The sequence below is a fragment of the Pseudophryne corroboree genome, chromosome 1, assembly GCF_028390025.1.
Source record: "Pseudophryne corroboree isolate aPseCor3 chromosome 1, aPseCor3.hap2, whole genome shotgun sequence".
In the NCBI taxonomy this organism is placed as follows: Eukaryota; Metazoa; Chordata; class Amphibia; order Anura; family Myobatrachidae; genus Pseudophryne; species Pseudophryne corroboree.
Window position 1 is genome coordinate 307552584 of NC_086444.1, and position 27848 is coordinate 307580431.

The window sequence follows — 27848 nt, forward strand, 5'->3', positions numbered from 1 at the left end:
TCTTTTTTCAGAGAAACTCAGTAGAGCTCCCCTGCAGTGCACCCAGTCTCCTCTGGGCACAGGATCTAACTGAGGTCTGGAGGAGGGGCATAGAGGGAGGAGCCAGTGCACACCCATCTAAAGTCTTTAGAGTGCCCATGTCTCCTGCGGAGCCCGTCTATACCCCATGGTCCTTACGGAGTCCCCAGCATCCTCTAGGACGTAAGAGAAAAGTACTTAAATGACATCTGGAACATCGATGGTTGCTAGCCATTGACTTTCAGTGTAATTAGGCAAAACCATTAATGAGCAATGGCCATCTCTTATCCAGGGGTACAGGGGGTCATTCCGAGTTGATCGTAGCTGTGCTAAAGTTAGCACAGCTACGATCTTCTTCCCTGACATGCGGGGGAACGCCTAGCACAGGGCTAGTCCGCCCCGCGTGTCAGTCCGCCCCCCCCCCCCCAAATACAAAAGCATCGCACAGCGTCGATGCCTTTGTATTTGAGGAGTAACTCCCGGCCAGCGCAGCTCCTGCGGCTGGCCGGGAGTTAATTGTCGCTATCACTGGCCCCAGCGGCTGCGTGAGACGTCACACAGCTGCCGCGGCCCGCCCCCCCAACGGTCCGACTGCTCCCCCTAAACGGCGGCTTAACGCCGCCGTTCAGCTCCCTCACGCCCAGCGACCGCCTGTCTCAGACGCGATCGCTATGCAACGAAAGCTGCCATGCGCCGGCGCCGCAGTTCCGACCCAATCACTGCGACAAACTGCAGCGAGCGATCGGGTCGGAATGACCCCCATAGTCTGTTCTGAAAGTAACATTGGTGTTTATAGCCAATTGCTAGTAAGATTCCATTCAAGTAAATGGAGAGCTTATTAAGGTGGAAAAAAAATAGTGATTGTAGTTAAACCAGTGTGCTGAACAATAGCGATATGGGGTTCGCAAAGCTCAAAGGGGTCTATTCATGAAGCAGTGAAAAGATTGGAGAAGTGAGCCAGTGGAGCAGTTTCCAATGGCAACCAATCAGCTGCTCTGTATAATTTTATAGTGTGCAAATTATAAAAGTTAGTTCAACGCTAATTGGTCACCATAGGCAACTTCTCCACTGCTTCATGAATAGTTAAACCCCTTTGTGCGGTCCTGCCATGCATGCAGCAAGTTCTACAATTTCATGTTATCTTATTCATCATCATATCAAGCAGACTCGCTTGTACCGTGCCGACAGCAGCCAGGGGGCCACGTGACACCCGTCTCGCCATATCACTGCTGCGCTGCTGGTGCTGTGTACGGAAGTGGTCCCCAGGCCGTGCTGTAACCATCTCATCAGTGGCGGCGCTCTCCTCCACCTCTTTTTCCCCCGGCGTCACATGACACTCACGTGATCCGTCTCATGAATCCGACTGTCAATAGGAGCCTGAAGATGGCGGCGCATCTATCCTGCGGCCGGGTGAACCTGAACGTGCTGCGGGAGGCGATGCGCATTGAGCTGCGGGAGTTCTTAGATAAATGTGCTGGCAGTAAGGTGGGAGCATGGGGCGGCTCCAGACCGCACTTGTAGTACTGTTTCTGTAGCGGCTACATGCCCCGGGTCTCTGGCTGGTGTGATGCTGCTCCTGTCTCTGTCATGATAGATTTCCTATTCTTACAGTGTAGACTTACTAATTTTACTATATTGTACTATAAACTTTCAGTTGCACACTTACTGTGTTAGCAAGAACTGACTACAACTGGAAATTCTTGTTACTACCTATGTGATTTCTAGCCACTATTTCTCTGACGTCCTAGTGGATGCTGGGACTCCGTCAGGACCATGGGGATTAGCGGCTCCGCAGGAGACAGGGCACAAAAATAAAGCTTTAGGATCAGGTGGTGTGCACTGGCTCCTCCCCCCATGACCCTCCTCCAAGCCTCAGTTAGGTTTTTGTGCCCGTCCGAGCAGGGTGCAATCTAGGTGGCTCTCCTAAAGAGCTGCTTAGAAAAAGTTTTTAGGTTTTTTATTTTCAGTGAGTCCTGCTGGCAACAGGCTCACTGCATCGAGGGACTTAGGGGAGAGAAGTGAACTCACCTGCGTGCAGGATGGATTGGCTTCTTAGGCTACTGGACACCATTAGCTCCAGAGGGATCGAACACAGGCCCAGCCATGGAGTCCGGTCCCGGAGCCGCGCCGCCGACCCCCCTTGCAGATGCCGAAGATTGAAGAGGTCCAGAAACAGGCGGCAGAAGACTTTTCAGTCTTCATGAGGTAGCGCACAGCACTGCAGCTGTGCGCCATTGTTGCCAGCACACTTCACACAGCGGTCCCTGAGGGTGCAGGGCGCTGGGGGGGGCGCCCTGGGCAGCAATGTATAATACCTTTCTTATGGCTAAAAATACATCACATATAGCCCTTGAGGCTATATGGATGTATTTAACCCCTGCCAGATCTCACAAACTCCGGGAGAAGAGCCCGCCGAAATAGGGGGCGGGGCTCATTCTCCTCAGCACACAGCGCCATTTTCCTGCTCAGCTCCGCTGTGAGGAAGGCTCCCAGGACTCTCCCCTGCACTGCACTACAGAAACAGGGTAAAACAGAGAGGGGGGGCACTTTTTTTGGCGATATTACTATATTTAAGCTGCTATAAGGATACAACACTTATATAGGGTTGTTCCCATATATATTATAGCGCTTGGGTGTGTGCTGGCAAACTCTCCCTCTGTCTCCCCAAAGGGCTAGGGGGGTCCTGTCTTCAATAGAGCATTCCCTGTGTGTCTGCTGTGTGTCGGTACGTGTGTGTCGACATGTATGAGGACGATGTTGGTGTGGAGGCAGAGCAATTGCCGGTAATGGTGATGTCACCCCCCAGGGAGTCGACACCGGAATGGATGGCTTTGTTTATGGAATTACGTGATAATGTCAGCACATTACAAAAATCAGTTGACGACATGAGACGGCCGGCAAACCAGTTAGTACCTGCCCAGGCGTCTCAGACACCGTCAGGGGCTGTAAAACGCCCTTTACCTCAGTCGGTCGACACAGACCCAGACACGGACACTGAATCTAGTGTCGACGGTGAAGAAACAAACGTATTTTCCAGTAGGGCCACACGTTATATGATCACGGCAATGAAGGAGGCTTTACATATCTCTGATACTGCAAGTACCACAAAAAGGGGTATTATGTAGTTTTTCCTGAATCAGAGGAATTGAATGATGTATGTGATGAAGCGTGGGTTAACCCAGATAGAAAAGTGCTAATTTCAAAAAAGTTATTGGCATTATACCCTTTCCCGCCAGAGGTTAGGGCGCGCTGGGAAACACCCCCTAGGGTGGATAAGGCGCTCACACGCTTATCAAAACAAGTGGCGTTACCGTCTCCTGATACGGCCGCCCTCAAGGATCCAGCTGATAGGAGGCTGGAAACTACCCTAAAAAGTATATACACACATACTGGTGTTATACTGCGACCAGCCATCGCCTCAGCCTGGATGTGCAGTGCTGGGGTGGTCTGGTCGGATTCCCTGACTGAAAATATTGATACCCTGGATAGGGACAGTATTTTATTGACTTTAGAGCAATTAAAGGATGCTTTTCTTTATATGCGAGATGCTCAGAGGGATATTTGCACTCTGGCATCGAGAGTAAGTGCGATGTCCATATCTGCCAGAAGAAGTTTATGGACGCGACAGTGGTCAGGTGATGCGGATTCCAAACGGCATATGGAAGTATTGCCGTATAAAGGGGAGGAATTATTTGGCGTGGGTCTATCGGATCTGGTGGCCACGGCAACTGCCGGGAAATCCACCTTTTTACCTCAGACCCCCTCCCAACAGAAAAAGACACCGTCTTTTCAGCCGCAGTCCTTTCGGTCCTATAAGAACAAGCGGGCAAAAGGACAGTCATATCTGCCCCGAGGCAGAGGAAAGGGTAAGAGAGGGCAGCAAGCAGCTCCTTCCCAGGAACAGAAGCCCTCCCCGGGTTCTGCAAAGCCCTCAGCATGACGCTGGGGCTTTACAAGCGGACTCAGGAGCGGTGGGGGGTCGACTCAAGAATTTCAGCGCGCAGTGGGCTTGCTCACAGGTGGACCCCTGGATCCTGCAGGTAGTATCTCAGGGTTACAGGTTGGAATTCGAGAAGTCTCCCCCTCGCCGGTTCCTAAAGTCTGCTTTGCCAACGTCTCCCTCAGACAGGGCGACGGTATTGGAAGCCATTCACAAGCTGTTTTCTCAGCAGGTGATAGTCAAGGTACCCCTCCTACAACAGGGAAAGGGGTATTACTCCACGCTATTTGTGGTACCGAAGCCGGACGGCTCGGTAAGACCTATTCTAAATCTGAAATCTTTGAACCTGTACATACAAAAATTCAAGTTCAAGATGGAGTCACTCAGAGCAGTGATAGCGAATCTGGAAGAAGGGGACTTTATGGTGTCCCTGGACATCAAGGATGCTTACCTGCATGTCCCAATTTGCCCTTCACACCAAGGGTACCTCAGGTTCGTGGTGCAAAACTGTCATTATCAGTTTCAGACGCTGCCGTTTGGATTGTCCACGGCACCTCGGGTCTTTACCAAGGTAATGGCCGAGATGATGTTTCTTCTGCGAAGAAAAGGCGTATTAATTATCCCTTACTTGGACGATCTCCTGATAAGGGCAAGGTCCAGAGAACAGCTGGAAGACGTAGTAGCACTAACCCAAGTAGTGCTGCAACAGCACGGGTGGATTCTGAATTTTCCAAAATCTCAATTGAACCCGACGACACGTCTGCTGTTCCTGGGAATGATTCTGGACACGGTTCAGAAAAAGGTGTTTCTTCCGGAGGAGAAAGCCAGGGAGTTATCCGAACTTGTCAGGAACCTCCTAAAACCAGGAAAAGTGTCTGTGCATCAATGCACAAGAGTCCTGGGAAAGATGGTGGCTTCTTACGAAGCGATTCCATTCGGCAGATTCCACGCAGGGTCCTGGTGACCACGGATGCCAGTCTGAGAGGCTGGGGAGCGGTCACACAGGGAAGAAACTTCCAGGGAGTATGGTCAAGCCTGGAGATGTCTCTTCACATAAATATACTGGAGCTAAGAGCGATTTACAATGCTCTAAGCCTGGCAAAAACCCTGCTTCAGGGTCAGCCGGTGTTGATCCAGTCGGACAACATCACGGCAGTCGCCCACGTAAACAGACAGGGCGGCACAAGAAGCAGGAGAGCAATGGCAGAAGCTGCAAGGATTCTTCGCTGGGCGGAAGATCATGTGATAGCACTGTCAGCAGTGTTCATTCCGGGAGTGGACAACTGGGAAGCAGACTTCCTCAGCAGACACGATCTACACCCGGGAGAGTGGGGACTTCATCCAGAAGTCTTCCACATGATTGTGAACCGTTGGGAAAAACCAAAGGTGGATATGGTGGCGTCTCGCCTCAACAAAAAACTGGACAGGTATTGCGCCAGGTCAAGAGACCCTCAGGCAATAGCTGTGGACGCTCTGGTAACACCGTGGGTGTTCCAGTCAGTGTATGTGTTTCCTCCTCTGCCTCTCATACCAAAAGTACTGAGAATTATACGGCAAAGGGGAGTAAGAGGCTCCGGATTGGCCAAGAAGAACTTGGTACCCGGAACTTCAGCAGATGCTCACGGAAGATCCGTGGCCTCTACCTCTAAGACGGGACCTGCTTCAGCAGGGACCGTGTCTATTCCAAGACTTACCGCGGCTGCGTTTGACGGCATGGCGGTTGAACGCCGAATTCTAAGGGAAAAAGGCATTCCGGAAGAGGTCATTCCTACACTGGTAAAAGCCAGGAAGGAGGTGACTGCACAACATTATCACCGCATTTGGAGAAAATATGTTGCGTGGTGTGAGGCCAGGAAGGCCCCCACGGAGGAATTTCAACTGGGTCGATTCCTACATTTCCTGCAAACAGGATTGTCTATGGGCCTCAAATTGGGGTCCATTAAGGTTCAAATTTCGGCCCTGTCGATTTTCTTCCAGAAAGAATTGGCTTCAGTTCCTGAAGTCCAGACTTTTGTAAAAGGAGTACTACATATACAGCCCCCGGTTGTGCCCCCAGTGGCTCCGTGGGACCTTAATGTAGTTTTGGATTTTCTCAAATCCCATTGGTTTGAGCCACTCAAATCGGTGGATTTGAAATTTCTTACGTGGAAAGTAACCATGCTACTGGCCCTGGCTTCAGCCAGGAGAGTATCAGAATTGGCGGCTTTATCGTATAAAAGCCCATATCTGATTTTCCATTCGGACAGGGCAGAACTGCGGACGTGTCCTCAGTTTCTGCCTAAGGTGGTGTCAGCGTTTCACCTGAACCAGCCTATTGTGGTGCCTGCGGCTACTAGCGATTTGGAGGATTCCAAGTTGCTGGACGTTGTCCGGGCATTGAAAATATATATTTCAAGGACGGCTGGAGTCAGAAAATCTGACTCGCTGTTTATACTGTATGCACCCAACAAGCTGGGTGCTCCTGCTTCTAAGCAGACGATTGCTCGTTGGATTTGTAGCACAATTCAACTTGCACATTCTGTGGCAGGCCTGCCACAGCCTAAATCTGTCAAGGCCCATTCCACAAGGAAGGTGGGCTCATCCTGGGCGGCTGCCCGAGGGGTCTCGGCTTTACAACTCTGCCGAGCAGCTACGTGGTCAGGGGAGAACACGTTTGTAAAATTCTACAAATTTGATACCCTGTCTAAAGAGGACCTGGAGTTCTCTCATTCGGTGCTGCAGAGTCATCCGCACTCTCCCGCCCGTTTGGGAGCTTTGGTATAATCCCCATGGTCCTGACGGAGTCCCAGCATCCACTAGGACGTCAGAGAAAATAAGATTTTACTTACCGATAAATCTATTTCTCGTAGTCCGTAGTGGATGCTGGGCGCCCATCCCAAGTGCGGATTGTCTGCAATACTTGTACATAGTTATTGTTACAAAAAAATCGGATTGTTATTGTTGTGAGCCGTCTGTTCAGAGGCTCCTACGTTTGTCATACTGTTAACTGGGTTCAGATCACAAGTTGTACGGTGTGATTGGTGTGGCTGGTATGAGTCTTACCCGGGATTCAAAATCCTTCCTTATTGTGTACGCTCGTCCGGGCACAGTATCCTAACTGAGGCTTGGAGGAGGGTCATGGGGGGAGGAGCCAGTGCACACCACCTGATCCTAAAGCTTTATTTTTTTGCCCTGTCTCCTGCGGAGCCGCTAATCCCCATGGTCCTGACGGAGTCCCAGCATCCACTACGGACTACGAGAAATAGATTTATCGGTAAGTAAAATCTTATTTTATCTAATATTGATTGAATTTCAGCAAATTAAAAAAAACAAAAACAAAAAAAACCAGCGACTCAGAGATTCAGATTTTTCTCTCTCTCACTCATTGTGGGGGGAGATGTATCAAAACTCTGGCCAGTGGTTCTCAATCTTTTTGGTACTACGGCGCCCTAGAGTATCAGAATTGTTTTCACGGCACCCCAAGGCCAAAAGTTTCTTATTGAGAAATTTTTAGTAAGAAATTAAATTAAGTAAATTGCGTTTTTATGTCATCCTAAGTTTCAGTTGTTTGTTGAGGGACAAGATTTGCTTCAGTTTGATCACATATGTTATGATTGGCCGCCACCAGCTCTGGTTTTGCCTATCGCATTGGTCCTGAACCACCAATCCTAGGCACCCCTGCAAGTGTTCTGAGGCTCCCAAGGGTGCTTAGTCACACCGTTTGAGAACCACTGCTCTAGTGGGTAGATTTTCTACAGCCTCTTAGAAAATGTGATGTTGCCTACTTTTACCTGTAATTTTTCTATTGTATCCTTGAAAGTATGGTTACTATGAGCTACACGACCACTTTTAGTTTTTAGATGCTTAGTAAATCTACCCCCACAGAGATAAAGTGGAGATGTTGCTCACAACTAATCAGCTTGGCGCTATTTATCTAGCACAGCCTATAATATGATAGAAGCAACTGCTCCATTTTATCTCTCTCTCAAGGGGCATACACACGAGACGATTTAAGTGGACGATATGTACGAGAAAGATGTGATCGTGCATATCGTGAAGTGTTTATACATGCAAATGATGCACACTCCCGCAGGTCATTATCGTTTCTTTATCAACTGAACATGCAGTCCAATTTATGCTGCATGTTCAGGGATGAGAGGGGTGACGTCACTGAACGATATTGTTCAGTGTATATGTACTTTGTCTTTCATTCTGCAGCTGGAGAAAATTCAAGGGAAATCTTTATCTTTATAGGTTCAAAATCGTCTACGACAGCGGTTCTCAAACATTTTTGAAATACGTCGCCCTAGAGTGTAAGAATTTTTTTCATGGCACCACTAGACCAAAAGTTTCTTAGTGAGAAATTTAGAAAGAAATATTAAATTAAGTAAACTGTGTTTATGTCATCCTTGGGGTCAGTTATGTGGTGAGGGATAATGTTCGCTTCTGTTTGTCCACATGTTTTGTGACTGGCAGCCACCAGCGCTGGTTTTGCCTATTACATTGACCATAAATAATTTGAATTGGTCCTGCACCCCTGCAAGTGTACTTAGGCACCCAGGTTGAGAACCACTGGTCTAGTGTGTACTTGCCCTTTGTCATGTATACTGGGCACTAGTTTGCTGTTTAGCGGAAGTACAAACTGTTCTTTCTAGCAGCAGTTGCAAACCATACTGATGTTCTCAGATCAGGTGGAATATATATAGAGTTATGGTTATGTACATTTTCTACATTAGTGTTTCTCAGACTCGGTCCCCAGGAATCCAACCAGTTCATGTTTTCCAGGTCACCTGTGGATCTTTAAAAGTTGATCTGGAAAACATGAACTGTTTGTGGTCCTGAGGACCTGCTTTGCATGTACAAGTGCTCCTCACTTTTTACATTCCACCTTTTGGTGCTGCTCCTGAAAAATTCATGACTACTATATAATATTTTTGAACTCTTTATCAAAATCTGTTCTGTTTATTTTATATTATATAGGCTATCGTGTGGGATGAGTATCTGACGGGTCCTTTTGGATTAATTGCACAATATTCCCTTTTAAAGGTAGTGTACATTCTTTGTTGCATAGCAGTAACTCTTATTCCACACATATAGGTTTGGTGAAAGCATTTTGTTCAATGTGTTTTCAGGAACATGAAGTTGATAAAATGTTTACACTTAAGGCGGGCCCGTTACCATCATCCGATGTTAAAAACATCATCTTTTTTGTCAGACCCAAGCTTGAGCTAATGGATATTATTGCTGAGAACATTCTGAGGTATTTATTTGTTTTCATTAATTTAACTTTATGATCTAGTATGTGTAATGTTTTGTACATAGGGCATTCTATTCTTGGTAAGGGGTTATTCTGAATTTCAGAGCATCAAGTAGAATACAGTGGGGCAAAAAAGTATTTGGACAGCCACCATTTGTGCAAGTTGACCCAATTAAAAAGATGAGAGAGGTCTGTAATTTCCATCATAGGTACACTTAAACTGTGAGAGACCAGAATCTGAAAACAAAACCAGGAAATCACATGATTTTTAAACAATTTACATGTATATTCTTGTGGAAAATAAATATTTGGACACCTACCAAGCAGCAATATTTCTGGCTCTCACAGACCTGTTACTTCTTCTCTAAGAAGCTCTTCTATCCTCCACTCGTTACCTGTATTAATGGCACCTGTTTGAACTGGTTATCTGTATAAAAGACACCTGTCCACACCCTCAAACAGTCAGACTGCTACCTCTCCACCATGGCCAAGACCAGAGAGCTGTCTAAGGACACCAGGGACAAAATTGTAGAGCTGCACAAGGCTGGGATGAGCTACTCGACAATAGGCTAGCAGCTTGGTGAGAAGAGATCAACTGTTAGCGCAATTATTAAAAAATGGAAGAAATACATGATCACTGACAATCTCCCTCGACCTGGGGATCCATGCAAGATCTCATCTCGTGGGGTATCAATTGTCAAAGTCAGAAAAATATCTCTATGCACACTACCATATTTGCACCTCACACAGGTCCGTGCTGCGCATGCGTACGCTCTCCCGTACGTGCGCATACTCGCAGTCGCGGGCACCCGCAGGCGCACGGTATGCGTATTTACGGTAGAGTTTATGTGATCATAGCGTGCGACTCAATCATTACATATTTTCACTATATAATGTATTTTTTAGATCATGGTCCCTTTGATAGATTCTGAAAGTTTGGTTAATATAGAATGTTCATGAACAGAGAAATCCCTCTTTGTTTGATACGAAGGGTCAGACAGGAGTAATACAGTGGTGTTTAGTATCCATCGGAAGAATATTTAATTAGAAATATTCCGGTGTTGGTTTGAAGCAGATCAATTGCTCGTGCGAATAGTTATGGACATAAGAAGTTTATGAACATTTACTTTATTTGCACTTTATTACCCATGCGGCGGGAAACCCAGTTTCCCTCCCACCTGAGCTGTTGGAAATAGTCACAGCCCACCTGTATGAATCAACCTATGACCTTTTGTTATAATGCGAGGAGGAATTCCTGTGTCCAATGAACAATGAGATTGTAGGGACCATTGAATTGCATTGTGTGTGGGGCATAAATAGAAAGGCCGATCACATCCAGCTCTCACTCTTCAACGGTTATCATTGCTGAAAATCGGGAGCTGGATGTCCAGAGGCGCATGCGATCGTTTCCTTTGTGCGTAAGTGTTTCTCCGCAATCATATTGATCTTCTTGTTATTCCGAGCCAATCTCTCTCAATTTCTCTCTCTCTCTCTCTCTCCTTCTCTTTCTCTCTCATTTTCCCTTAAATTGTATTGTATTGTATTTCCTGTGTAGTTATCTGGTTAGGTAGTCTATGTTATATTGTAGTGTATGACTTGTATTGTGTTTAACTCTTTTGCAAGTATAGCATTCATAATATATATTTTAGGCGTTGGACCCTGAGCACGGTATCTGTGTGTTTCTTATAGTATTAAGTATTCTCAGAGCGTCGGTGACGCTCGAACAGCTTTAAAGGTAATAAGGTTATACTGTGTTGCATTTACACTCTAACATTACACTAAGGTTTTACTGCACAATACACTGTTTATGGTTTAGATACAAAGGTTTAATATAGTGAGCGTCAGCGCCGCTGGTGATCTCCTCGTGGTCCCGAGCGTCCGCTACGCTATAGCGAATCATTACGTTAGTCAACAGCCAATAACGTGCCTGCCTGTGATCTCTTGGCAGTGAGTGAACGTGACGCTTGAGCGTCTCGATCACGGCAAAGCGATTGTTACGCAACTAGCGTACCCTTACGGTACTTCATACGTAGATAGCGTACAGTGTTCTTAGACCTCATAAAGGGTATTATATACGATAAATATTTAGCTTTATCAATTGCGGGCTCGTCCTGTCCTTCACATATCTGCACTAGGTAATTACAGCAGACATTATCCAGCAGCAAAGGGCGGGAGATCATATTCCTCGTAGTGCTGTTTGGATAAGCGTCTGCTTCTCTTAGTAAAGGGTGCTGAAGGAATCCGGGAACCGGAGGTAAGAACAACACGCTAGTCTCTTTTAAAACTGTTTATTTTTCTGTCTTGCGTACACACGCACGCATATCTGCATTTCTTTTCATTCGTGTATTTTCATATATCACTCTCCTGTTTGCTATTGTATAGTTGATAAACGTGCTAAGAGAGATTTGCCGCTATTTCATAGTTTAAGAGTAAAGGTAATATAGTTAAAGTATAGACAAACACACAGCTGTGCCTGAGAGACAAGGCGAAGTCAGTGTGGTGCGTGGTAGATGATAAAGGATCATCTACATTGATAAACGTATAAATTGTGTTACGGTGGATCTTTGCTTTGCGTACACGTGTCTCTAACAAAGGACTGAGATTTGTGTACGCAATCCAAAGGCTGACGCACGCAGCGTATATCACGCAGCGGAGCGTCCGGGTACGCCCACGTAACTCAAATCACAAGTTTTTTTTTTCGCTTCTCAACGCGATAAATAACGCAAGGCGATAAATCGCACAAATTTATTTTAAATTCGAAATTTAAATTAATAGATCCTTCTCCTAATTTGTAACACATCTGGTCTAAAGAGAAATTTCTGCGCAGAAATAGAAATAGAAACAAAAGTGTACATGTGGTGAGTGAGTGTGTTGTATACAATTTTTTATATATTCTTTATTTTGGTTTTTACAGAAAAAAGAAAGTAAGGACGTCATTGAAAGTACAACAAGTCGTACAATATAGAAATACATGGGTTAAGATACCTGTAAGATATATAAACCATCCTATATCTACACAAAAGACAAGACAGAGGTTAGAAGGGGGAGATGGGGATAGAATCAGGGGAAGGTGGGGAATGGGCGAGCTAATCGTTGTTTTATTTTTATTTATTTTTTTAAATTAGGTATTAGTTTGGATTCCTTATAGCTAAGCATGTTACACATATACGTGTCCTCATGTTGAGTCTAGTGGGATCTGGTCTTTGTAGGTAGAGGTAGCTTTGAACTCTATCCAAGAGAACCACGTGGCGACATAGTCGGTATGTGAGTCAAGAACCGAGTGAAACGTCTCTTCCATAGATCTATAAAATTCTATCCGTTGGAACCATTCCCATATTTGAGGGGGGGCCCGGGACTTCCAGTGGACTGGTACTACAGCTCTCGCTGCGTTGTTGAGGTGTTTGAGGAGAGAGTTTTTATATTTTGCCAGTGGAATTGTAGTGTGGGAGAGCAACCAGAAGTCAATTCCAGTGGGCACCTGAAACCCCAGGATCTTGGAGGAAATTTTTATTATTTGGGTCCAAAAGGTAGCTATCAGGGGACAGTCCCACCATATGTGAAGAAGGGTGCCACTTTCTTTTCCACATCTCCAGCACATGGGGGATACTGAGGGATAAAACTTATGTAGAAGGGAGGGACAGCGATACCATCTTGTGAGCAGTTTATATTGTGTTTCAATAACTTCTAAACTCGTAGAGCACCGGGACATAACTTCACAGTGTTTCTGCCAGTTGATGTGTATCCCTCTAGGTATGAGATCTGCGTCCCATTTTGTGCAGAAAGCAGGTTCGCCGGGGTAGCGACCATGTAGCAATATCTTGTAGATACCTGACACAACATGGGAGGGTTCAGAGGATTGGGAGCACATTGTTTCAAAAGGGGTAAGACTACCAGTCAATGCCGCGGCTGACCTGTGGGACAAAATAAAATGACGAGTTTGGAGATAAAACCAGAAGTCAGTCGCAGGAATATCAGTTCCCTTCCTAAGATCATTGAAAGCTTTGATGTTCCCTTCAGAGAGCAAATGTGTTATTCTAGTCAAGCCTGCCCTGTTCCACCTAGCGGCCACGCCGCCTCCCATACCCGGTCCAAACAGTGGGTTGTCAAGGAGCGGGAGAAGCAGGGAAGTTGCTGAGGTAAGACCCAATTTAAATCTCAGTGTGCTCCAGAGAGCCAAGGTGGGTCCAACCGTCAGATGTGAGGAGCGGCTAATGGTTGCAAGCCAGGGTACCGCCTGTAAGTGTAGGCCCGAAGACCGTTTCTCCAAGTCAACCCACCGCCTAGAGCTGGTGCCAGGCCGGGACCAATCTAGGACTCTATTTAAAACAGTAGCTTGATAATATGCCGACACCATGGGCAGTTGTTGGCCCCCCTGAGCTTTCCTTAAGAATAGATAGCAGTGTTTAAACCTGGGTTTCCTGCCACTCCAAACAAAATGGCTGATCGCTTTGTGCGCATTTGCTAAGAACTGGCGGGGGAGCTGTAGGGGGATAGTTTGGAAAAGGTAAAGTAGCCGTGGTAAGATGTTCATTTTTACAATGTTCATACGGCCTAGCCAGGAGAACTTCTGTTGGAGCCATTGTGACATTTCCGTGCGCAATTTTCGCAGTAAAGGAATGTGGTTCAGAGTGACAGTGGTCGAAAGGGAGGAGGGGATCAGGATGCCTAAGTATTTAATGTGTGAGGGGTGCCAGGCAAATGGGAATGCAGTCTTTAGGGATGAAACTAAGTCCGTGGTGAGAGAGATATTGAGGGCCGTTGATTTAGCATAGTTAATTTTGAAATTGGATAGCGTTCCAAAGCGCTCAAATTCTTTCATAAGCCCAGGCAGGGAAGCGGTAGGATTTGTAACAACCGCTAAAAGATCGTCAGCAAATAATGCCAGTTTATGTTCGTCTTTGCTCACCTTCAAACCAGTGATGTCTGTATTCTGCCGAATGGCTCTAGCTAGAGCTTCCATGCAGATGACATATATCAATGGCGACAGCGGACACCCCTGTCTAGTTCCATTTGAGATGGCTATCGGGCCAGATAATATTCCGTTTACCCGCACTTGTGCTGAGGGGGCTCGATATAGTGCCAGTATTTTTTGCAAGAACACGTCTCCCAAACCCAGCCGACGCAGCGCGGTCTCCATAAAGACCCAGTCAATACGGTCAAAAGCTTTCTCAGCATCTATGGAGAGAAGCATCATGGGGGCCTTAGTAGTGTGCGCATGGGCAATCAAGTCAAACACTCGTATGGTGTTGTCTCTTGCTTCTCTGCCGCGTATGAAACCGACCTGATCCGGATGTATTACTGTAGGAAGCAACTGGCATAGGCGGTTTGCCATGAGTTTAGCATATAATTTAAGATCCACGTTGAGGAGGGATATTGGCCTGTAGCTAGGTGGCAATGAGGGGTCTTTTCCATCTTTAGGGATGACTGTGACATGAGCCTCTAGGGACTGGTTTGAGAAGGGGGCCTGCGGGGAGACGGCATTGCATGCACGGAGCAGGAGGGGGAGAAGTTTATCCTGAAATGTTTTGTAGTAGGATATGGGAAAGCCGTCGGGGCCCGGGCTTTTTCCAGATGGGGAGGACTTCAGAGCGGACAGCAGCTCTTCAGCCGTAAAAGGGACTTCGAGGGCCTCAATTGTAGCAGGGGAGAGGGACGGGAATCCAATCTCTTCCAGGTAGTCCTCTACTGTCTTCCCATGCAATGACTGCTCACAATGGGAGCGCTGAGACGTTAGATTATAGAGATTCGTGTAATACGATTGAAAGATCTCAGCCATCTTACCGTCAGAAGCATGGGGGACACCAGAGGAGTCCCTGATCTCTCGAATATAGGTCAGGGATCTTTGGGCGCGGAGGGCGCGGGCTAAAAGTTTCCCGGGTTTATTACCCCATCTATGAAACTTGTGTCGACAGCAGCGAAACGCTCTACGAGTGCCTTCATCCAGTAAGCCATTAAGAGAGGCACGAGCGTCTTGTAGTTCCGCTAAGACGTCCGAGGTTAGCGTAGACTTGTGAGTGAGCTCCAGTCTTTTAATTTTAGCAAGTAAAGCTTCTCGACATTCATTTTTTTGTTTTTTAAGGATGGAGCCTAGTTGGATGCATTTGCCCCTAATCACGCATTTGTGGGCTTCCCAAACCGTCACTGGGGAGACTTCATCAGTCAAGTTGAGATTTATATAATCCTCAATAGCACTGTCTAGTTGGGTTCGGCAATCTGGGTCTCTGATGAAATGCTCGTTAAAGCGCCAACGCCACTGACGGGAGGGGGGGCAACGCAAGGACATGGTAACCGTAATTGGGGCGTGGTCAGAGCCAACTATTTGACCTATTGAGGCATCAACTAGAAAATCGAGGGAGTTATGGTCTACAAGGAGATAGTCAATACGGGTGTAAGAATTATGAGGATGGGAATAAAACGTGTAGTCCCTGTCTTTGGGATGGAGCAGGCGCCAGGTGTCTATTAACTGAAAGTCGTGTAAGATTGATTTAAATCGTTTAACATCATTCCTAGAGGATCTAGGCGCTCCAGTAGAAGTATCTAGAAGAGGCTCCAATGCCCAGTTAAGGTCACCCCCTATCAACTCTAAAGCCTCCTTCACAAAGCGGATCTGACCCTGATTAGGGAGATAGAGGTTAACAAATGTAAAAATTTGGCCAGCAATAGTAGTCCTCACCAGCAGGCCCCTCCCATCCCCAATTGGGATTTCTAATACATCATTCAGTCTAATATGTTTGGCAAATAGGATTGCAACTCCTTTAGCCTTAGCTCCAGAGAAATCATTGAAGTACCCCTGCGGGTAGTGACGGGAGTGTAGCTTCGGAGAGGCACCCTTTTTAAAATGCGTCTCCTGGAGGAACACCACATCTGCTTTGTCGGTGTGTAGAGTGTGTAGGAGCCGGGACCTCTTCTCGGGGATATTAAGGCCCTTTACGTTAAATGATACTAACTTTAAAGTAGCCATAATAATCTAGTAGTCATGAGTACCAGCATTGTTAATTTGCTATGGAACCCATATTGCCTTACTAAATGAGCGGCCGCCCAGGGCATCTTGTCTGGGTAATGGGGGAGGGGTAGGAAAACACAAGAGGGAGGGAGGGGGGGGGAATAACAAAGACAAACGAGATAAAGAAAACAGCTGTCGATGCAACAGCAATACTCTGCGTCGTTAGTCATGGGAGACCGGAAACGGCCCATGATCTACAAGTGTACAGCAGAGCAAAGGGGGGGTCCGGGGGGAACCGGGACACTTCACCATCGATAGCATTAAAGTATAAACAATACTATTAAAAGTTGTTCAGTGGATATAACAGTTCTAATAAGGGGAAAACTAAGTCAGTAAACTGCGATAGCCTAGTAGGGCAGTAGTGACATGGAGGTAGGACAACGTGGTAAGAATTGCTAGTCCAGTATGAGAATGACAACCTAGAAATCGGGGAAACAAACATAGATAACAGAGTATACAATATGGCAGGGTGCGTCAGTCCATGTGCGTCCATGCGTGGTAATCGAGTACCAAAGTAGCCCTTAAAGTAGACTATTCAACCTGTACTGAAAAAACATTGTAGAAGAGAGAACAGCAAAACATTACTTAATAAACATAACCAATAGTCACGTGTCTTTATGAGTTGTTGCCGGGGTTCCGGTCCATCTTCGTCAACCCTCGTCATCCGTGGCACCCGCGGTATCAGGCACATGTGAGGGTTCTCCGGTCGTGTTGTTTCGCCGCCGCCTCCGAGGATTGCGGACTCTGTGCCACTGTTCCCTTTGGGGTGGTGGAGCCAGCGAGAGTTCAAACGGGTCCAGCCAATTAGGGAGGGTTGGGGCCGGGATATCCAGAGCTAAGCAGAAGTCCTTGACACCGTCGTATTCCTGTAGAACATAAAAGGATCCTTTATAGTTCACTTGGATGGATATCGGAAAACCCCAACGGAATTTAATGTTACGGCTCTTGAGTTCATCTGTGATGGGGCGGAGTATCCGCCTCTGCTGTAAGGTGGACCACGAGATGTCTGGGAAGATTTGTATCTTCTGGCCCTCAAAATTGATGTTCGGTGTTCGTCTGGCTGCTCTGAGAATCTCTTCTTTCTCTTGAAAGTAGTGGAGCCTGCAGATAACGTCTCGAGGTCGCTCCGTCGGTGCTCCTCTCGGGCGTAAAGCCCGATGTGCTCTGTCGAATACTATCTGGTAGTCCGAGTCCATTTCCAGAAGTTCATTGAATATTTTGGTTAGGGCAGATTCAAGGTTTTGAGGTGCGACGTCCTCAGCCAAACCTCGTATTCGTAGGTTATTCCGCCGACCTCTGTTATCCACGTCATCTAATCGCCGACCCATGGCCACCAGAGAACACGACTGCCGCGAGATGAGATCATGGAGGTCAGAAATTTTTGTGACCGTCTTTTCAGAGCAATCTTCTAGTGCTACTACTCTATCCGCAACATGCGTAATGTCCGCCTGCAGAGAAGAAAGACGGGTCTGTATAGAATCCTGTATTCTTTGTTCCATGGATTGAAGGTCGTGTTGCAGGTCTTGACGGGTAGGCAGGGATCGCAGTGTGGAGAGAATGGTGGATAGGTCCGAGGATTCCATCATAGGAGATGGTGGCGGAAGGGGAGCCGATTGCTCCTCAGTTGTCTTATCTGCCATAACTCTGGAAGGCAAGGAGGACGAAGAAGGGGTGGTTGAGGTCGGGCCAATTATCGGCGGCCGGAACAGCGTCTGAAATGCCTTGGTTTTGGATGTATTAGCTAAGGCAGATGACCTTTTCTTGGTTGACCGTCTGCCCGGCATGAGGCACAATATTAGGCGTGATCGGAGGGGGTTATCGTCGAACTGGGTATCCACATATAAGCATGAGTGTCGTATCACGTGTTCCCCCCAGCGTGGCCTGATCAGGTCATTGTATGTTACAGCTCAGGTACCATAGCGTGAGAGGGTTGTAGTTGGATAGTGTCGGCACACCATTCATCCATCTTGGAGCGCTTCTAGCCTCCCCTCCGAAGGTACCATGCAGTATAAGAAAGTCTGAGGATAGGGATGTAGTTCAGGAGTTTGCCATAAGAGGGAGATCTCGTCTCAACAATGGTATGGAAAAGTGTAGCTGGCTGTGAGTTTCTTCACAGTGTAAATGCACGGTGGTCAAAAGATTGGGGCCAGCAGATGCCCCCCTTATGAGTCTCCAACCAAACCTGCGGAGATGTATGGCAGGGATGCAAAGAGGCAGTCCAGTGATTGTCTGGGGTGGTGTGGGCCTGCTGCCCACAAGCAATATGGCGGCGCTGGTGTCACATACAGGGCCTCCGGGACCAGGTTATCTGATATGTTCCTGGAGTGGCCCGTAGCATTGGTGTCAGTGTGAGAGGGTCCCCCAGGGCTCTGCGGCCTTCTGTGTCTGGGTATGAATAGGGACAGGGGGTGTATAGGAAGGGAAAGGGTTAATTATTATTATTGTTATTTATTTATATATTTTTTTTTTTTTAATTTATTTTTTTATTTATTTATCTAATTTATTTTCTACTCCGTGTAGCTCTAAGCCACTTCCCCCTGGTATTGCAGTGCAGTATTGCAGTCCCAGGGATCCCAGTCCAGCAGCTCAGCAGTGAACTTCCCAGCACCTCGAGTATAAGATGGCCGCCGGACGCCCTTCAGCGCCGCCCCGCGAGTCCTTTCTCCGGGTCCCCGTCGGGCAGGTATGTGCAGGGTGCAGCTGGTAGGAGGGAGGTACCGCTAGCCGCGGCCAGCGGCCAGCGGCAGCCGGAAGAACGGAGCTCCGGGGGAGATCCGCGGCCCGGGCAGCGGGTCCTGGAGCCGTCTCCGGCCTGCAGCCTAACTCGAGGTCCCGGCTCCTCCAGGTCCCGCAGGCCGCAACCCGCAGGAGCAGTTAAAACTGCTCCCCGATTCCGCGGCGCTGCAGGAGGCTCAGCAGGGGGTACAGGCAGGGTAATAGCGGAGGTGGGGTTGTCAAGGAGGCACAGGAGGGTGAGAATAAAGTAGTTTGGGCAATGGGTCCCAGGAGCTCTTGTCAGATACCGTTGTATACAATTTTACAGGTTGAACCACAAGAAAAGTCGAGTTCTCGTGAGGTACATGCGTGTAAGTGACGTACATGGTGGCTAGGGAGGCATCCCTGGTTAAAACATACAATTTGAGCATTAGAGTGTAGCAGACCAGGAGGTCATACTGTAACAGACCAGGAGGTCATAGCAGACCAACAGGTTCAGGTACAGCAGACAAGGAAGTCCGCTATACAGTCCACAGGCACAACACCAAGAAAGGGTTGGTGCAACACCCATATAGGCCATACAAGCTCTGGCTGAAGGAATTCGCAGCCGCAATTTTCGATTCCACTAGTCGCTCCGTACATAAGATTAGTTGCTTATGTGCTGAACGATTGTACCGCACGTAATTGTGTACATTAGTAAACCTGACCGGTACTATTTGTGTACGAAGGTCATAAACGCTATTTGTACATTCTAACGTGATTTGTGTAATTTTTTTTTATTTTAAGGGAAGTTCGCTGCTCACTCAGGAACTATCCAACAACCAATAGTTACTGGAAAGAGTAAGTGTTCTTCGGATCACCCTCACAGGTTCCAGTAAATAGAGGTTCAGGTCGCAGGGGCCCTGGGTCGAGTACGCCAGCACCATATCGGTGTGATCAGGTCGGCGTGGGCGAGTGAGTGGGGTACTCGGTAAACCGCCACCGTCAGCCTATTTTGAACATTTTGGTTTGCGTAAGGGTTGGCTGAATAAAGCAACACCTTCGAACTATGGGGGCCACTTGTTCAGGTAGGGGGCGATCAACCTCGGTTCGGGTTGATTCAGTGAACCGACCAGTTGGGTCGGCAAGGTACGTGATGTGTGAAAAATACGGTTCACACACAGAGGTTTTATGTGATGAATGGGAGAGAATGACAGTACATGACGGGGAGAAATTCCCAAGAGTAGGTAGCTTCAGCACAGAAGTGTTAACGAATTTAAGGAGAAGGATATGTCTCATTAAATCAGCAAAGAGACGAATCAAGCATTATGATTATTTGCAGTTGTGGCAACAGGAGGGTGACATACAGAGAGGATTGGCTCAGGCGGCGGGATCTGGCTCAATCAGAAAACTGATAGCCACGGCCCCACCGCCACCATATATATCGGGAGAGAAATTGGTTGCGGAGAATGACGCACTAAGGTGTAACACACAAACACTTAGCAACTGTGTAAATGTTAAAGATAATGTTAACCAATTAACCAATGCAAGTATTAACCCGTGCAAGTTGTACCCTGTTTTGAACTTTCCTCAGGAGTGTGATCAAGAAGACGAATCGGCAACAATTTCAGCGCTCTCTCTAGCAGCCACCATAGCAGAGACCACAGTAGGCACAGCTCCACCCACGAGATTAGTATCAAGGGCCCCTAGCGGAGGGATAGGTGAGGTCGTATCTACAGGTAAGTACGGCACCATACACTATGCTGAAGCCATTTCACCACAGGCTGTAGAACCCACACAGAGTGATATTGTTAGAGTTAATCCTGTTAAGGTAATCGCTGTTCCAAATGGGAAAACTGACACATCAGGAGTCACCCCTGTGAGGAACATTGCCATGTATAGCCCATTTTCCAGAATGGAATTAAGGACCATAGTGTCTGAATTCCCTGACCCTAGAAAAGACTTAGTTGCCAGCCAAAAATACATCAGAGACCTAGGTAACACTGTAGAGCCCAACAACAAAGACTGGCAGATATTGCTGAGAGCATGTTTACCCTCCAATGTTGACGCAACTCAATTTTTAGCTGACTGTGGATTAGATCAGGATGTACCTCTTACAGATGTGTACAACAAAGACAATGTAAAAAGAATAAGCTTACAGTTAAAGGAGTATTTCCCAGCCGTAGTTAAATGGAACAAAATATTCTCCATTAAACAGAAGGAGTCAGAAACAGCTGCAGAGTATTTTCACAGAGCATTATCAGAAATGGCAAAATACACAGGCATAGAGGACATTAAAACAAACATAAACCATCGAGAAGTAGCAGTATCGGTACTGATGGATGGTTTAAAAGAATCATTAAAGACTAGGGTACAGACCACACAACCATGTTGGCGAGGTCTGTCTGTGGCTACTTTGAGAGAGGCTGCTATTGATCACGATAGGAACATCACCAGACACAGGGAACAACAAAGTGATAAGTTAATGGCAGTAAGTATACAGGCCCTGACCACAAAACAGCCTGTGTTAACATCACCAAACCCTGTGGGTAAGTCAAATGTGGTAACATGTTATTTTTGTCACAAACAGGGACACTTTGCACGAGACTGTAGATCGAGAAATGTATCAACCCCCTAGACAACGACACGACACACGACATTGGGAGCAGGGTCCGCAGAAACGGAGTTATGAGCCACATGCAGGGGAAACAAAAAGATACCCCCCAAACAGAGATTGGCAAACCTCTGGTAGTTCCCAGCTAACTCCCTCACAAGTAGTTGCTGCCAGCGGGATTCAGGGAGGTCACCATACCCAATAGGGGTGTGGCCATACCTGTGATCTGCAGCCAGTAAAATTGATTGCAAGCCTTGGAAGTGAACCAGAAATTGCAATCAATGTAGCTGGTAAATCATTAAACTTTCTTGTAGACACAGGGGCGGCCAAATCAGTGATAAATTCGACAGTGGGCATGAGAACCACTGGTAAGACAATTCCAGCCATAGGGGTAACGGGAGTAGTCCAGCACTACCCTGTTAGCAAACCAGCCGAGATTACAGTAGGGCCGTTACATACCAAGCATTCCTTTTTGCTGGCTGCATCGGCACCGACCAATCTCCTGGGTAGAGACTTATTGTGTAAAATGGGGTGCGTCATTTATTGTACTCCTGAAGGTGTATTCTTGGACATACCTGAGAATCACGCTCAGGAAGTACGAGACATGTTAGACTCCCCGTCAAAATTAATGTCACATACCATTATGACAAATAGGACTCCCTCCCAAGTAGAAGAAATGACATCTCAGATACCAGAGTCACTTTGGACAAAAGATGGACAGGACACTGGATTAATGGCAAACGTAGCTCCGGTAGTTGTACAAGTAAAAGATGGTAGGATAGCTCCAAAAATCCCACAGTACCCTCTGAAGCCAGAGGTGGAGTTAGGCGTTTATCCCGTAATAGAGCGCTTGCTACAACAGGGCATTCTGGTAAGAACGTCCAGCACTGCCAATAGTCCCATCTTCCCTGTTAAAAAGAGTGGGGTGAGGGGTTACCGGCTAGTGCAGGATCTAAGGGGGATTAACAAAATAGTTGAGAGTCAGTTCCCCGTAGTGCCAAATCCAGCTGTCATCCTAATGCAAATCCCTCCCACTGCGAAATTTTTCACTGTTATTGACCTCTGCTCCGCTTTCTTTTCGGTACCTCTGCACCCTGACAGTCAATATTTGTTTGCATTTACATACAGAGGAGTCCAATACACATGGACTCGATTACCACAAGGATTCATAGATAGCCCAAGTATATTTTCTCAGGCTTTGCATGATTGTTTACAGTCTTTCCAACCAGTGAGTGGATCAGTATTAATACAGTACGTGGATGATCTACTACTGTGTTCTGATTCATTGGAAGCATCCCTGAAGGATACGAAACAGCTCCTGTTTCATCTTTCAGACACAGGACACAAGGTTTCCAAAGACAAGTTGCAATTATGCCAAACTAAGGTAAAATATTTGGGACACTGTTTAACACAAGGACTGAGACACCTGACCGCTGATAGAATTCAAGCAATTAGAGACATGACTCTGCCACAAACCCAGCAACAGATCAGAACATTTTTAGGAATGTGTGGGTATTGCCGTAATTGGATCCCAGGGTTTTCCATTTTAGCGTTACCTTTGCAGGAGATGGTCTCCTCAAACAAACCTGATCGGATTTCGCATACAGACGAGTCTGAGGCAGCATTTGAGAGACTTAAACAGTGCCTAACGCAGGCACCAGCATTAGGTATGCCGGACTATGGGAAACCCTTTGAACTATACGGAACAGAAAGTGCTGGTTGCGCGGCAGGCGTACTAACCCAAAAGCACGGTGATGCCAGCAGGCCGGTAGCATATTACAGCGCTCAGCTAGATACGGTAGCGCGATCCCTCCCCACATGCTTGCGAAGCGTTGCTGCGATAGCATTGCTAGTAACGAAAAGCGAAGACGTCGTGCTAGGTCATAACCTCACAATTCATACACCACATGCAGTGTCAGCCTTGTTAAATTCTGCACAAACCAGACACGTCTCATCAGCGCGGTTTACAAGATGGGAATTGGCACTAATGGCCCCCGTAAACATCACCATAAGGAGATGCAGTGCATTAAATCCTGCAACATATCTCCCAGGTGTGCCTGGACAGGCACAAAGGGTGGAGGATGAGAGTGGTGGGGAAGGAGGATTTAATACAAAGGAAGACACTCATGATTGTATGGAATATTTGACCCAAAATTTTACCGCAAGGCCTGACATCAGTGACAACCCACTGGAAGATGTAGAACTTACGTTCTACACGGACGGTAGTTGTCATAGACAGTCAGACTCGGGAGACTTGTGTACTGGATACGCAGTCGTAGATGACCAAGGCACCATAGAAGCGGAACCGCTAGGCCCACCTCACTCAGCCCAGGTTGCTGAACTGGTCGCCCTAACCAGAGCATGTGAATTGGCTAAGGGCAAATCAGCCAATATCTACACCGATTCTAGATACGCATTCGGGGTAGTCCATGATTTCGGAGCCCTATGGCGCCTCAGAAATTTCATGACGGCAGCTGGTACACCGGTAGCGCATGCAGCTCACATAAAAAGGCTTCTAACAGCGATACAGGAACCCGACAGAGTGGCTGTTATCAAATGTAAAGCACATACATATAGCCAAGACCCAGTATCACTTGGTAACAGCCGAGCAGACGAAGCTGCTAAATTAGCAGCTGCTACCCCCAGACAGACAGACACCACACAATTGATGGTATTTAATACCATCAACACACAGAAGTTGTGTGAAATGCAAAATTTGTGTTCCACACAGGAAAAGGCAGTCTGGAAGGCAAAGGGATATGGCCAGGAGTCCTCAGGACTCTGGACGGATGAACATGGTAAACCAGTGGCCCCCAGAGCATATCTTCCATGTTTGGCTGAAGCAGCTCACGGGCTGACTCATCTAGGCAAGGAAGGAATGTGCAAGTTGGTAAGAGCATATTGGTGCGCCCCAGGATTCTCTTCTCATGCGAGTAAAAGAGCCATGTCATGCCTTACCTGTTTGAGAAAGAATATTGGAAAGGCAATACCTACAGAACCATCCCATATCCCACCTGCCGGCGGCCCTTTCCAGGTAATACAGATTGACTTCATTCAATTACCCCCTTGTCGAAATTTGAAATATGTACTTGTTTGTATAGATGTTTTTTTCAAATTGGGTCGAAGCATTTCCGGCGACCACAAATACCGCTATGTTTACTGCTAAGAAAATTGTGCAGGAATTTGTATGTAGATATGGTATCCCTAGAATTATCGAAAGTGATAGGGGTACCCATTTTACAGGTGATGTCTTTCAAGGAATGTGTAAATTGATGGGAATTGATAGCAAGCTGCACACTCCATACCGTCCACAGGCGAGTGCGAAAGTGGAAAGAGTGAACAGCACTATTAAAAATAAACTGAGTAAAGTGATGGCAGAGACAGGATTGACATGGCCAGAAGCTTTACCCATTGTACTGTACAGCATCAGAACCACTCCCAGGTCCCCTCTTAATCTGTCTCCCTTTGAAATCTTGTTTGGTCGACAACCGCATGTCATGATTAACCCTCAGGATGATTTGAAGTGTAACAATGAAGTGACTGTAAAATACTTGATTAACATGAGTAAACAGTTGAGGAATCAAAATGATAATCTGAAGTTAGTGATTCCTGATTTACCAGATAGTAATTGTCATGACATTGAACCTGGGGATTATGTAATGATACGGAATTTTCTACGCTCAGGTTGCCTTATTGACAGATGGGAAGGACCATACCAGGTCTTATTGACTAGCACTACAGCATTGAAGGTTGCTGAGAGAGAGACTTGGGTTCATTCGTCCCACTGTAAAAAGGTTGCTGATCCCGAGAGGTCCCGTGATAAGGAACAGACGGTAGAGGTTGTATCACTGGAGTGTCTGTTCCAGGAGGATTAAGGCGGCACCTGAGCATTGAAAATCACAAGACCAAAAGCAGTTGTCGATCCCCTGTTCCCTTTTATTGTTTTTCTCCAACTTCCCATCCCCTCTCCCTCAAATTATTTTTTTTCCCTTCTCATTCTTCTCCGTTTCCTCCTACAAGATGGACTTGCCCCAAGAGACTGTGATCCGGATTTTCCTGTTGACCATGATGTTGACCAGAGCAGTCTGTTCCGGCGAGAGTACCATGGAGGTCGAGAGAGGTTCTGGAATGGGTTCTGATGACAGAGATGGAGGCGTAGTTTTCCAAGAACAACATAATCAACAAGCAAAGGCGAGTATCAGAAAACGATCCGATAGCATTGACCATAGAAGGAATTGTGAAGGATTGTTAGCTGAAGAAAACTGTATCTGTCGGTTCTGTAACAATGTCATTGAGGATGGGTGCATAAAGAAATGCCAATCCAGTTTTAATATCCATATGGACCGGCATCCATTGAGTGACTATCACTCCTTAGTGGGTAGTGTGTTAAATAAAACAGATTGTTGGGTATACTCTCAAGTACCTCAAGGTCATAGCAAATCAGGGCTAGTACCATTTCCTTTAACGATAGGGGAGGTACTTGAGTTAAGTGGTGGGAGACCGGTGGACAGGAGGTTTAATATCTCCAGTCCTCCTAGTTTGAAGCTCCTCCAACACCATGTGGATAGGTCCCTATTATGTTTCAACATCTCCAATCCCCGAAAGCCGGGAAATTGGGAAGTGTCATGGAGTAACCAAACCATGACCTTTTCGCATAGAGCAGATAGAATGCCTACAGATACAGAGCTTGTACGCCACATAGCCAGTAGGGGAAAATCTTTCCGGTATAGGTATACCTTAGGAAATAGGATTACTAGAGTTGGAGAGGTATCACCAGGATACTGTGCACATATCGTACAACCTGATACGTGTACTAAGCAGATGGAAGAATTAGGGTTAGGAGATTTCACATGGAAGGTGTGTACTATGGTTATGTCCTACTCCGTCCCATATGTTCTCCCCGATGATGCATATTTCATATGCGGGAGAAAGGCGTACAAGTGGCTTGCCCCAAACTCTGAAGGATTGTGTTATATTGAAAAAGTACTGCCTGAAGTAATGACTGTATCACATGACAAAATGAAAGACATACACCGTGGTGCCCAAGCTCCTTATACTCACACCCATTACGAGCACGTTGTTAAAAGACACCTGATAGAGAAGACAGAGCATCCGGCCTCTGATCTGATAAGTGAATCCACCGGGATTCAATTCTTAATCGCGTTAGATTTCACCCGCACCGCTAGAGGAGTGCTGAATTATAAATACATATCGGCGCTCGCAAATTTGTTAGATAATATCACTGAAATGTATGATGACACATTTAGGTATACTGGAAGGGAACTTCAGGCTTACAAAACAGAACTAGTCCAGCATAGAATGGTTCTTAATTACCTCACAGCAGTAACAGGCGGATATTGTGTCACACTGGCAACACAATACGGCGTGAAATGTTGCACATATATTACGAATAGCACCGAGGACCCGGTCGAGGTCATAGACCAAAAGATGGACGATATTCTCCAACTAAAGTGGGAATTTCGCAGAAGACACAATCTCACCCTTGCTGCTGTGAGTAATGAGCTGACTGGTTGGGTGTCATGGTTGAACCCGCGAAATTGGTTCTCCGGTTTAGGAGACTGGGCTCAAGGAGTCATAATGGATGTTGGGAAGTTTCTCCTATGTATCTTAGGTGTTATCATAACGATTGGTTTGATATTTAGATGCGGTCAGGCTTTAATGAGGTGCAATCATCGTACTAGGGTAATGAGTTTAAGGAGTGAGGAAACTGTAATTCCAATGGACTTGATTTATGACCCAAATGTAGAAACAATGATGTGATGAAAATGCGATTTCTACGGTCCGTTTCTTTCACCTGTTTTTCCGTTTCCTCCAAGGGAAAAAGACCCACTTGGACGAGGAATTTGATGAGCCGATATACAGACAACAGAGAGATTAAAGAATAAGTTTTGACAACCTGATACACAGATTTTTGATGAACTATGCCATGGATCCCCAGTTTCCCTAGAAATTTTAAAATTACGCTAGCCCAACACTTTTGTAAATCTATGGACATTGACAGCTTTTGCTCGCACCTTATGGGCAAAAGCACAAAGAAGACTGCATTCAACAGACATCAAACAAGACCTCAATCGACGAATGTACATTTACCTGACATAGAATACCACCGCATTTACCGTAATTATGTCTTTTCTTCATTTCAACAACCCTCAGGTAATGACACACATAGTCGATAGGGAATACAGGCACAGATATCAGCAATCACATATCTCCCCCATTCATGTATCATCAACTACAATGTGCTCCCCCATTTTGTTACAACCAAAGCCGAAAAGAGCTCGGTAAAGTTTGACAGCCCATCCACAGACCCGTACCACGGGAT

The 27848-nt window shown here is 46.5% G+C and overlaps 1 protein-coding gene across 2 annotated transcripts in view; it reads left to right on the top strand.

Annotated features, from left to right (window-relative positions):
- Window positions 1-1255: 1255 nt before the first annotated feature.
- The window catches only part of VPS33A (VPS33A core subunit of CORVET and HOPS complexes), a 117761-nt gene continuing 91168 nt past the window's right edge, over window positions 1256-27848 (top strand). The window contains exons 1-3 of one of the 2 annotated variants that reach the window (XM_063964463.1): window positions 1256-1503; window positions 8918-8983; window positions 9070-9197. In XM_063964463.1, coding sequence (XP_063820533.1) covers window positions 1372-1503; window positions 8918-8983; window positions 9070-9197 — 326 coding nt within the window. In that variant the 5' untranslated portion in view covers window positions 1256-1371. Of the gene's footprint in view, window positions 1504-8226; window positions 8251-8917; window positions 8984-9069; window positions 9198-27848 lie in introns of those variants that run through there. The other variant, XM_063964464.1, reaches the window with a different exon arrangement.